Consider the following 12,247-nt stretch of genomic DNA (forward strand, 5'->3'; position numbering starts at 1 on the left):
AGCCTGTACGGAGCTCTGTGTCTGACCCTCTAACCTTCTGCACGGGCTCGACTATTAAAAAGCATCTCAGCACCAGCTACGGACGTTTGGGTGTCAGGATTAAGCCAGGGAAGTGGCTCATGGCAGAAACAGCATTTTCCTTTGGGAAGATGTTACTGAGGAGCCATTATGGGCTTTTAACCAAACTCCAGTCTGGGAACTACAAACAATCGCACCTGCAATTAATTGTAGGCCTAGTGATGCTATTCGGGAGTTGGACTAGTTGACCTCCTGAGGTCTCTTCCAACCCTAATTTTCTATGATTCTATGATTTCAGGTCAGACTGTGGGTGCATTACTCTCCATGTTTCTATTTGTCACAGCAATTGGATGAGGGTGCAGGACTCCTTCCCATGGCCCAGTTGCTGGTTAGCAATCTGCTTCCGTTGTCCTAGGCAGAGATGACTGTTTTTAGCTGGTTTCTCTCTGACATTGTGTCCTTTGTGTCTGTGTTTTGTTCCAGATGCTGTCGGCCAGGGTCATCGGGTGAGTCGAACTCTCACTGTGAATGAATTGTCACTTGCCCCAATCTCTGGTATGTAGCATCATGGAGACCAGGACCTCCGGGTTAGAAACACGCTGGAACTCATGAGGCAATGTGGGAGCAGACTGTACCCCAGGCCCTAATGAGGGGAGAGCGAATCCCTGTGGTCAGGCTGATGGATTCCATGTAGTATTGGACAGGACACCATCTGTGATGGGCCTGTGGGAGGCACCGGGAGCAACTCAGAGATGGAACGAGAGAGGGGATGGTATCACAAGAACACGAGGTTCTTTATATTTGAGTTAGACCTGCCCGCTAGCTCCTCTAAACTAAGCCAGGCACCGGCTCCGGGCAGAATACGTGCAAGATCAGGACAGCAGGACCGTCGCTTATGGTCAGCTTTCCCCCTGCTGCGGGGACCGACTGCAGAGTCTGGCCGGAAGAGGCTGGTAACACAGGTGCTTTGCTGGCTCGGTGCCTTTAACGTGCAGCGTGACGAATATGTTCCACACTCACAGTCCTGACAATCAGGAATGTCCAGGTTTGGCTGCCCATGTGCGCCATGATGAGCACTCAGCCCACATAACTACTCCATTATTCACCAAATCAAGGGTGTGACTTTTCCTCCAACTTATCCTGGAAATTTGTTGTGGAGGAAACATTGTTCACAGCTTGGCATTCCCACTGAGAGCTTTGCTTCCGGTTGCCGGAGTTGTGAGTGAGTATTTCGGGTGAGTCACAATGAAGGTGGGTTCTCCGACACCCTATATATAGTGGGGCTCTGTGTGTGGGGTTTACTGAGGGAGCAGAGCACCAAGAGCCCACTGCAGACCAGACAGCCACGTCCGCCATGAAGATAACAGGGGCCGTTCTGCTCTTCGCTCTGGCACTTTGCTGCTTCTACTCAGGTGAGTCACTTTGGCTGTAGCCTGTGCTGAACCCTGCCCTAATCCCCGAAAGGATGGGGCCAGCCTCACTCTCATCTCTATAGGGGTTCGCACACCCCCACAGTGGCTGATTCTAGGAGCAGCTGGTTTATTTCTGAGATGCCACTGCACAGCCTGGACATTGAGCAGCAGGCTGATTCCAGGAGCGCTGACCTCCCTGCACGGATCCCAGAGCTCGGAAGGGCTGTTCCCGGGCTTCTCTATGGACTGGGATCTCACTGACTCTGCCAGAAACCGAGGCAGCTCAAAAGATTCACAGCCCCTAGAAAACAAACATCCATGGAATCCCCTTTCTTTTGGAATTTCTTCTCATCCACGGTTCTAGTTGTTTTCTGATTATTTTGTTGGGGACAAGGGGGTTGGTTGGCAGTAAAATTCTTGATCTAGTTGCCTACATAATTTTAATTCCTGTCATTGTTTATTAAGAAACTCCACAAAGAGGCCATTAGGTAGGGTGACCAGATGTACCAACTTTATAGGGATACTCCCAATATTCGGGGCTTTTTATTATATAGGTGCCTATTTCCCCTCCCCTTCCCCCCAGTTTTTCACAATTTTTATCTACTTACCCTACCATCAGGAGTCAAAAATTCCCACCCTGGATCAGACCAGGCACCCTTCTACCCAATCTCTGTTTCCAACACTAGCCTGTGCCAGTGTATTTAGAGCGATGTACAAGGCCCTCAGCAGTTCTGAGGGAAGCTTCCCACAGGAAAAATTTCTTCTTACCTTGTATTACGTAGGAGTTGCTTTATGCCCTGAATTAATCCAGTTCAACGATACTTTATTAGCATGACAAGATCTATGGCATTGCCAAAGTAGAAAGCGGAGGATTTAGATCCTCTCCAAACATTTGCTTTGTTGGGGTTAAATCCCTACCTTGTAATGCTGGATGATCCCGTTATCCATAGCTCCTTAATACAGATAATCGTCACTTGGGGGGCTGAGATCTTAGTCAATTGGATAGAGTTTCATTAACAAACAGAGTCAGACCTGTTCAGAATGAAACGTCTCATTAGAATTGAGTAATTGTTGATGTAACTCTGTGCTATGGCTTAACTCTGAAGAGACACTTAAATAATGGAGGTTTCAGAGTAGCAGCCGCATTAGTCTGTATTCGCAAAAAGAACAGGAGGACTTGTGGCACCTTAGAGACTAACCAATTCATTTGAGCATAAGCTTTCGTGAGCTACAGCTCACTTCATCGGATACGGAGCGAGAGAGAGTCAAAAGCTGCTGAGGTTTTTATGGATGCCCGTGAGATCCTGGATCCTGCAAAATAGCTGCTGAGACACAACCGTTAGTGTTCTGGTATTTTTCAGACAGTGTCAATGAACGGACCAGACAGGGTCCCTGGCAGAGTGTGCAGTGTTATGGTCACACCATCCAAATGGATGTTAGAGTAAAATGTAAAACTCTCTTTCTGGATGCTTGTAATGTACTACGACATGAAGTTCCTGGAAAAGTAGGAAACTCCCCAGCCTCCCGCAAAGGTGAGGGTGAGATCCTGTAGAGGAGACACCTGTCTAGAGTAGGATCACTCTGGAACGTCCCAAGAATGTTTGCCTCTTCCTTCCTCCATTCCTCCTTTGCGACGTCACTTCAGTTAACACAGGTATACAAGAGCTGACATCCCTAGTGGCACAACCCCATACCAGAACATTTGAAAAGGCTCTGTACCAAAGTAAAGAGAGAGACTTGGTCAGAACTCGGGACATCAATAACCCCAGCACCAGGATGGGCGAGAGAATCTGAAACAGTCTCATTCTGTCTGTATGTTTTGTTCCAGATGCTGCTGGCCAGGCTGGTAAGGTAAGTCGAACTCTCCCTGTTCATTAATAATCACTTTCCCCAGTCTCTGGCTTGTAACATCACAGGGACCATGATCTCTGGGTTAGAAACATGCTAGAACTCATGACTCAAAGCAGAAGCAGAGTCTACCTCCTGCCCGAGCCAGGGGAGAGTGAATCTCTGGGGCTGAGAATCCCTGGGTACATCTACACTGGAACAAAAGATCCAGGGCCTGGCCATGGCTGGACCGGCTGAGCTGACATGGGCTCAGGGGGCTTGGGCTGCAAACCTAAAAATTGCGGTGTAGATGTTCAGGCTCTGGGATCCTCCCGCCTCGTGGGGTACCAAAGCTCGGGCTCCAGCCCAAGCCCAAATGTCTACACAGCAATTGTACAGCCCGAGCCCAAGTCAGCTGACCTGAGCTAGCCAGGAGTGTCTCACTGCCGAGTAGACGTAAGCCATAGGGTCAGAGTGATGGATTCCATAGACTATTGTACAGGGCAGTCTGTGATGGGCCTGTGGGAGACACAGGGAGCAACTGAGACAGAACAGAGGAAGTGACGGTATGACAAGAGCATGAGGTTTTTTATTTATGAGCATCTGCTGCCTGTGGAGATGCTCTTTCACTCACATTCTATATGATGTTGGTTCAGAAGCGTCTCTTAGACCTTCTGTATCCCTATGTTCACCCCTTTAAGAAGACTGTGATAAATTTTGTACAAAGTATGCAGTGTAAGGGATCATTTGAAAACTCATAATGTGCTGAACATTATTGTCCTGTTAAGTCTGTGAGACACCATGGTATGTAAAGTTATAAGATTCTACTGTATAAGACATGTCCCCAGTCTGGGGAAACAGTCATAAACCAGAGACAAAAGACAAACTAACACCTCAGCCAGGTCTCTACATAATCAAACGGACCATCACGTGGTTAAGGGGCCATTCTTTGGCAGCAAAAAAGCTGTGAGCGAGAAATTTACTTGTTGGCAAAGGAACAGCTGGAGGTTCCCATCCCTACAAACTTTCTGTCGCATGAACCCCAGCTGGAGATGATGCTCAAAGAAGAGGGAAAAATATAAGAATGGGGAACAAACTCCCCAAGTTACTCCTCCCTTTCTCTCTGCCCATGACATCAACAACACCTGAAAGACAAGGAAAGTAACAGTGGACTGAGGGAGGGGTCCTGGCGGAAATGACAGCCAGTAAGACTGCTGAAGCATTTGGTGAGAGAGACCTTTTGCTTTGAATTCACGTAGCTTGATAAGTCAGGCATTAGTGGTGTTTTGCTTTTATTTTCTTGTAGCCAATCCTGACTTTGATGCCTCCTGACTTGTAATCACTTAAAATCTATCTTTCTGTAGTTAAGCATCTTGTTTTATCTAAACCAGTGTGTTTGGATTGAAGTGTTTGGAAAACTCCATTTGCGACAATAGGATTTGTGCATTTCATTTTCTATTAATAAAATGACAGACTTTATAGGAGCTTATATGGTCCAGGAGGGTGCTGGGCAGTACAGAATTCACACTACTGGGGGAAAGTCTGGGACTGGAAATTTGCTGCTCTTCCCCTGCAGTGTAATTCAAGAGTGGCTTGCTAAAGGACTCATACAGTACAGCTCGGAGTAATTTACATGCTGGAAGCTGTGTGTGAGTAGGAACAGGAGTGGTTGCTTTCATAGCAAAGCAGAGTAAAAGGCACCCCAGGTTGGAGGATTGAGGGGACACAGCTGTTCATCAGTCCAGATTGTACCCTGGGTAATGTCAGATTAGCATCTGATGCCTGCGGAGATGCCCCTTTGCTCACACACCATGTGATGTGGGTCAGAAACGTCTCTTACACCAGGGAGACGGGCCCGGCTCCTCCTGGCAGCGAGAGGGGAATTGGGAAGTCAGTTAATCAGAACGTCAGTAGAGACTAGGGACAGGATTAGGTACTGTGACCTCTGGGGGCCAGGGACTGTCCCTTCCTCTCTATTCAGAGAATGCCCAGCCCCATGGGCGAGTGGGGGCATCGGGGCACTACTGAAATGCAGACAATTACTGTAATAGCAATTCTAATGTTCCTTGTAGGGTTTCTGCAGTGAGTACAAGAAGCCTCCGGAAATCTGCACCTTAGAGTACAACCCGGTCTGTGGCACTGATGGCAAGACATATGGAAACAAATGTGTCTTTTGTGGAGCAGTCTAGTAAGTATCAGAATAAAGGGCCCACTAACAAAAACTAAAATACAATTGTGAGGTAATTCAAGGCCCTGCCTGCGCCCATATCTTTACTTCGTAGAGGCTGGGTCGACTTCCTCAGTGTAATTTTTCCTGTCAGCAAATAAGCTCTGGTGAATTTGACCTCCTGGGGCCTTGACAGATGCTTTGCTCTCTTTGGCCATCAGGTTGCAGCACTGAGTTCTGTGTCTCTCTCTTTCCCTCTAGTGAAAACCTTGGAAGTCTTTGCTTTCAGCATTATGGAGAATGCAAGTCGCACAATGAGGACAAGGAAAGAGAAGACCTTTAGCATTTGGTTCCCATGAGCAGATCCCTGCACGGAGTCACGTTCTCGTCTCATCCATCGGTTCCAGGCCTCTAAGAGCATCGCTGACTCTCCACCTGTCTATGCAATAAAGCAAACTCAGCAGAATTTGTGACCTCTGTGGGGTTTTTTCCCCCTTTCCAAGGAGGGACTCTGCTCTCCCGTGTCTCACACAAGCTCTCCCCAGCTTACAGACCAGAGTTAATGAGAACACAAAGTGCAGTAACCAGTCACAGGCTTTAAGGGAGCCACAGACTGGCAAGTATTATATCTCCTCCTGCCATGGCTTTTCCTACAAGATAAATCGATACACAAACCCCGGACACGTTCCCTGTGTCTGACTCCCTTCCAGGCCTGAGTATTCTCCATGGACCACAACACGAGACCGTGAGCAAAGCCCACGTAAAAGGCCTTGACCTGGGAGAACAGCAAGGGATGGGAGGATACAGGATCCCCAACCCAGACATAGGGCCCAGGGGGCTACTAGTCGGGGTGGGAGGTGTAAAGGGCTTGTGGGCATGTGGATCCATGCTGTGCGTCACACCCTACACACCAACAAACCCTTGATCCTTCCAATACTGCCCCCCCAGAGACCCACGAGCTGCCCAGCCTGTCTGTCTCCTCCATGGCGCGCAGGGGACTGCAGAGTCCCTCTGACTGGGGTCTGAGCTGCGCTGTGCAGCAGACCAACAACCTTCCACATTTGGTTCTTCACGTGCATGGAAGCTGCCTCACTTCTGGGCTGCCCTGGGGGACTCCCAGTGACTCATGAGAGTCTGGGGGCAGGGAGACGTCAGAGACAAAGAACGGGGAGGTTGGTATAAAGAGGCAGCCCGAAATGACTCTTGGGAAAGGGGGAGTCTATACAGGAAGGATGGGATCCACCTAAACCAGACTGGAACCAGATTGCTGCCACTTAAAATTAAAACGGTCGTTGAGCAGTTTTAAAACTAAGGGCTGGGGGAAAGCCGAGAGGTGCGGAGGAGCACGTGGTTGGGACAGAGACGTCCCTTAGGGCAGGATCTACTAATGGGGATTGGCTATGTCCTATTAAGGAGGAGAGGATGGAAGATGATAAAGTACAGGTAGGATCTGATGAGAAACAGTCAAATGAAAAAAAGTCTCATTTAATTACGTCATGCAACGGGAGACAGCTAAAAAGCGACACATTTTAAAAGTGCTTCTATACCAATAATAAGCTGGGTGAACTAGAGCGCCTCGTATTCAATGAGGATATTGATATAACAGGCATCACAGAAACCTGGTGGAATGAGGATAATCACTGGGACACAGTAATACCAGGGTACAAAATACATCGGAAGGACAGAACAGGTCGTGCTGGTCGGGGAGTGGCACTGTATGTGAAAGAAATCAAATGAATCCAATGAAGTAAAAATCTTAAATGAACCAAACTGTGCCATAGAATCTCTCTGGCTAGTAATTCCATGCTCGAACAATAAGAATATACCAGTAGGGACATATTACCGACCACCTGACCAGGATGGTGATAGTGACTGTGAAATGCTCAGGGAGATTAGAGGTGCTATTAAAATAAAAAACTCAATAATAATCGAGGATTTCAACTACCCCATATTGACTGGGTTCATGTCACCTTGGGACGGGATGCAGAGAGAAACTTTCTTGACACCTTAAATGACGGCTTCTTGGAGCAGCTACTCCTGGAACCCACCAGAGGGGAGGCAATTCTTGATTTAGTCCTAAGTGGAGCACAGGATCAGGTCCAAGAGGTGACTATGGCTGGACCGCTTGGTAATAGTGACCATAATATACTTAAATTTAACATCCCTGTGGCGGGGAAAACACCACAGCAGCCCAACACTGTAGCATTTAGTTTCAGAAAGGGGAATGACACAAAAACGAGGAGGTTAGTTAAACAGAAATTAAAGGGTACAGCACCAAAAGTAAAATCCCTGCAAGCTGCATGGAAACTTTTTAAAGACACCATAATAGAGGCTCAACTTAAATGTATACCCCAAATTAAAAAACAAAGTAAGAGAACCGAAAAAGAGCCGCCATGGCGAAACAACAAAGTAAGAGAAGCAGTGAGAGGCAAAAGAGGCATCCTACGAAGAGTGGAAATTAAATCCTAGTGAGGAAAATAGAAAGGAGCATGAACTCTGGCAAATGAAGTATAAAAATACAATTACGAAGGCCAAAATAGAATTTGAGGAACAGCTAGCCAAAGACTCAAAAAGTAATAGCAAACATTTTTTTAATGACATCAGAAGCAGGAAGCCTGCTAAACAACCAGTGGGGAACTGAACGATCAAGGTGCTAAAGGAGCACTCAAGGACGATAAGGCCATTGTGGAGAAACTAAACGAATTCTTTGCATCAGCCTTCACGGCTGAGGATTTGAGGGAGATTCCTAAACCTGAGCCACTCTTTTTAGGTGACAAATCTGAGGAACTGTCCCAGACTGAGGTGTCATCAGAGGAGGTTTTGGAACAAATTGATAAATTAAAGAGTAATAAGTCACCAGGACCAGGTGGGATTCACCCAAGAGTTTTGAAGGAACTCAAATGTGAAATTGCAGGACTACTAACTGTAGTCTCTAACCCATCATGTCAATCAGCTTCTGTGCCAAATGGCTGGAGGTTAGTTAATGTGGGGCCAATTTTTTAAAAGGGCTCCAGAGGTGACCCTGGCAATTACAGGCCAGTAAGCCTGACTTCAGTACCGGGCAAACTGGTTGAAACTATAGTAAAGAACAAAATTGTCAGACACAGAGATGAACATAATTTCTTGGGGAAGAGTCAATATAGTTTTTTAAAGGGAAATCATGCCTAACCAATCTACTAGAACTCTTTGAGGGGGTCAACAAGCATTTGGACAAGGGGGATCCAGTGGATATAGTGTACTTAGATTTTCAGAAAACCTTTGACAAGGTCCCCCGCCAAAGGCTATTAAGCAAAGTAAGCAGTCATGGGATAAGAGAGAAGGTTCTCTCATGGATTGGTAACTGGTTAAAAGATAGGAAACAAAGGGTAGGAGTAAATGGTCAGTTTTCAGAATGGAGAGAGGTGAACAGTGGTGTCCCCCAGGGGTCTGTACTGGGGCCAGTCCTATTCAACATGTTCATAAATGATCTGGAAAAAGGGATAAACAGTGAAGTGGCAAAATTTGCAGATGATACAAAAACTACTCAAGATAGTTAAATCCCAGGCAGACTGTGAAGAGCTACAAAAGAACCTCACAAAACTGGGTGACTTGGCAACAAAATGGCAGATGAAATTCAACGTTGATAAATGCAAAGCAATGCACATTGGAAAACATCATCCCCGCTATACATATAAAATGATGGGTCTAAATTAGCTGTTACCACTCAAGAAAGAGAGCTTGGAGTCATTGTGGAGAGTTCTCTGAAAACATCCACTCAGTGTGCAGTGGCCGTCAAAACAGCAAACAGAATGTTGGGAATCATTAGGAAAGGGATAGATAATAAGAGAGAAAATACCATGTTGCCTCTACATATATCCATGGTGCACCCACATCTTGAATACTGCGTGCAGATGTGGTTGCCCCATCTCAAAAAAGATATATTGGACTTGGAAAAGGTTCAGAAAAGGGCAACAAAAATTATTAGGGGTATGGAGTGTCTGCCATATGAGGAGAGATTAATGAGACTGGAACTTTTCAGCTTGGAAAAAAGACAACTAAGGAGGGATATGATAGAGGTCTATAAAATCAAAACTGGTGTGGAGAAAGTAAATAAGGAAGTGTTATATACTCCTTCTTATAACACAAGAACTAGGGGTCACCAAATGAAATTAATAGGCAGCAGGTTTAAAACAAACAAAAGGAAGTATTTTTTCACACAAGACACAGTCAACCTGTGGAACTCCTTGCCAGAGAATGTTGTGAAGGCCAAGACGATAACAAGGTTCAAAAAAGAATGAGATAAATTCATGGAAGATAGGTCATGGAGGATAGGAGGATGTACAGAGATGGTGTCCCTAGCCTGTGTTTGCCAGAAGCTGGGAAATGGTGACAGGGAGTGGATCACTTGATGATTCCCTGTTCTGTTCATTCCCTCTGGGGCACCTGGCATTGGCCACTGTTGGCAGACAGAATACTGGGCTAGATGGACCTTTGGTCTGACCAGTGTGCCTGTTCTTATGTTCTCATGACTCAGGGACCCGGTTTTGATTCTCAGACTGAGATGTTTCAGAGTAACAGCCGTGTTAGTCTGTATTTGCAAAAAGAAAAGGAGGACTTGTGGCACCTTAGAGACTAACCAATTTATTTGAGCATGAGCTTTCGTGAGCTACAGCTCACTTCATCGGATGCATACTGTGGAAACTGCAGAAGACATTATATACACAGAGACCATGAAACAATACCTCCTCCCACCCCACTCTCCTGCTGGTAATAGCAGGAGATTGTTGCATGGTCTCTGTGTATATAATGTCTTCTGCAGTTTCCACAGTATGCATCCGATGAAGTAACTAATCTGAAGTAACTAATCTGCCTTCCTCTGCAGGTGCGTCAAAATTTACAAAGGCTTATTCTAAATTCACCCATGTATGTCAGGGCAGTTTAACCTTTCCCCACGAATATTTATTGCAGTCCCGAAAGGGTATCTGATACAGACACATTCTTGTCTGACTTACAACTTACAAGGGAATGACGATTTGCTGTATTGGTTTGTAGAATCAGTGACCATTTCAACAGGGATTTCATAATCTAATTGGAGAACCCAACCTCTTGTCTATATATATGAGATCTCCTCCCTTAGGCTGCATTGAGAGATCATCTGCAGAGCTCAGCGCTAACAGACTCCAGCAGACCCACGAACCACTTCCACCATGAAGACAGCAGCTGCCATTGTGTTCCTCGCTGTGGGGCTCTTCTCCAGCTTTCAGGGTGAGTAACTTTTGCTGCAGCCTGTACAGAGCTCTGTGTCTGACCCTCTAACCTTCGGCACGGGCTCGATTGTTAAAATCTTGCTTGGCACGAGCTAAGGACATTTGGGTGTTGAGACTAAGCCGGGGAAGTGGTTCATGGCAGAAACAGCAATTTCCTTTGGAAAGATGTAACTGAGGGGCCATTAAGGGCCTTTCCCCAAATTCCAGTCTGGGAGCTTCAAACAATCGCACCTGCAATTAGTTGTGTGCCCCGGTGATGATATTTCAGGCAGGCTGTGGGTGCATTACGCTCATGTTTCTATTTGTCACACCGATTGGATGAGGGAGCAGAAAACCTTCCCATGGCCCAGTTGCTGGTTAGGAAGCTGCATCCATTTTCCTAGGCAGAAATGAATGTTATTAACTGATTTCCCTCTGACATTCCCTTCGTGGTATGGTTTGTGTCTGTGTTTTCTTCCAGATGCTGTCGGCCAGGGTCATCGGGTGAGTCTAACTCTCACTTTGAATGAATTGTCACTTGCCCCGATCCGTGGTATGTAGTATCATGGAGACCAGGACCTCTGGGTTAGAAACACGCTGGAACTCATGAGGCAATTTGGGAGCAGACTGTACCCCAGGCCCTAGTGAGGGGAGAGCGAATCCGTGGGGCGGAGACTACATGTGGTCAGAGTGCTGGATTCCATACACTATTCCACAGGACACCATCTGTGATGGGCCTGTGGGAGTCTCAAAAAGCAACTCAGAGACAGAACGGGGAGGGGATGGTATAACAAGTGCATAAGGCTTTTTATATTTGAGCATCTGCTTCCTGCGGAGATGCCCCTTCGCTCACACACCTTATGGTGCAGGTTCGGAAGAGTCTCGTGGACCAGGGAGACGGGCTCAGCTCCTTCAGGCAGTGAGAGGAGAATTTGGAAGTCAGAACCACTGTAGAAAGAGACAAGGGACAGGATAAGATAGTGCGGTGGTGGCGGGGTGGGGGGTGTGACTGTCCCTTCCTCTGTGTTCATAGCATGCCCAGCACCATGGGAATGTCAGGGTACTACTCCAATACAGACAATAACACTGATATTCATTTCACTTGTAGGGTTTCTGCAGTGAGTACCAGAGTCGTCCAACTTTCTGCACCTTGGAGTACAACCCGATCTGTGGCACTGATGGCAAGACATACGGCAACAAATGTGCCTTTTGTAGTGCAGTCTTGTAAGTAGATAGGATGAAATTCAATAAGGACAATGCAAAGTGCTCCACTGAGGAAGGAACAATCCGTTGTACACACACACAATGGGAAATGACTGCCTAGGAAGGAGTCCTGCAGAAAGGGATCTGGGGGTCAGAGTGGATCACAAGAGAAATATGAGTCAACAGTGTAACACTGTTGCAGAAAAAGCAAACATCATTCCGGGATGTATTAGCAAGAGTGTTGAACGCAAAACATGAGAAGTAATTCTTCTGCTTTACTCTGCACTGATTAGGCCTCAACTGGAGTGTTGTGTCCAGTTCTGGATGCCACTTTTCAGGGGAAATGTGGAGAAATTGGAGGAAGTCCAGAAAAGAGCAAGAAAAATGATGAAAGG

At 46.6% G+C, this 12,247-nt stretch overlaps 1 protein-coding gene across 1 annotated transcript; it reads left to right on the top strand.

Moving 5' to 3' along the window:
• The first annotated feature begins 1,234 nt into the window (after positions 1-1,234).
• LOC140916470 (ovomucoid-like) lies at positions 1,235-5,881 on the top strand. Its single transcript, XM_073358114.1, has 4 exons — positions 1,235-1,430; positions 3,259-3,281; positions 5,330-5,445; positions 5,686-5,881. The coding sequence occupies exons 1-4, from the start codon at positions 1,373-1,375 to the stop codon at positions 5,765-5,767; spliced, it is 279 nt and encodes a 92-aa protein (XP_073214215.1). The 5' UTR covers positions 1,235-1,372; the 3' UTR covers positions 5,768-5,881.
• The last annotated feature ends 6,366 nt before the right edge of the window (positions 5,882-12,247 follow it).

This window comes from Lepidochelys kempii, chromosome 8 (genome assembly GCF_965140265.1).
Source record: "Lepidochelys kempii isolate rLepKem1 chromosome 8, rLepKem1.hap2, whole genome shotgun sequence".
Classification (NCBI taxonomy): domain Eukaryota; kingdom Metazoa; phylum Chordata; order Testudines; family Cheloniidae; genus Lepidochelys; species Lepidochelys kempii.

What these genes read in the sequence shown, in the direction of transcription:
- LOC140916470 (XM_073358114.1), top strand. Translation starts at nt 1,373, where the DNA reads ATGAAGATAACAGGGGCCGTTCTGCTCTTCGCTCTGGCACTTTGCTGC. An exon ending in ACTTTGCTGCTTCTACTCAG is followed by an intron (nt 1,431 to 3,258) that starts GTGAGTCACTTT and finishes GTTTTGTTCCAG; the next exon opens with ATGCTGCTGGCCAGGCTGGT. An exon ending in GTCTTTTGTGGAGCAGTCTA is followed by an intron (nt 5,446 to 5,685) that starts GTAAGTATCAGA and finishes CTTTCCCTCTAG; the next exon opens with TGAAAACCTTGGAAGTCTTT.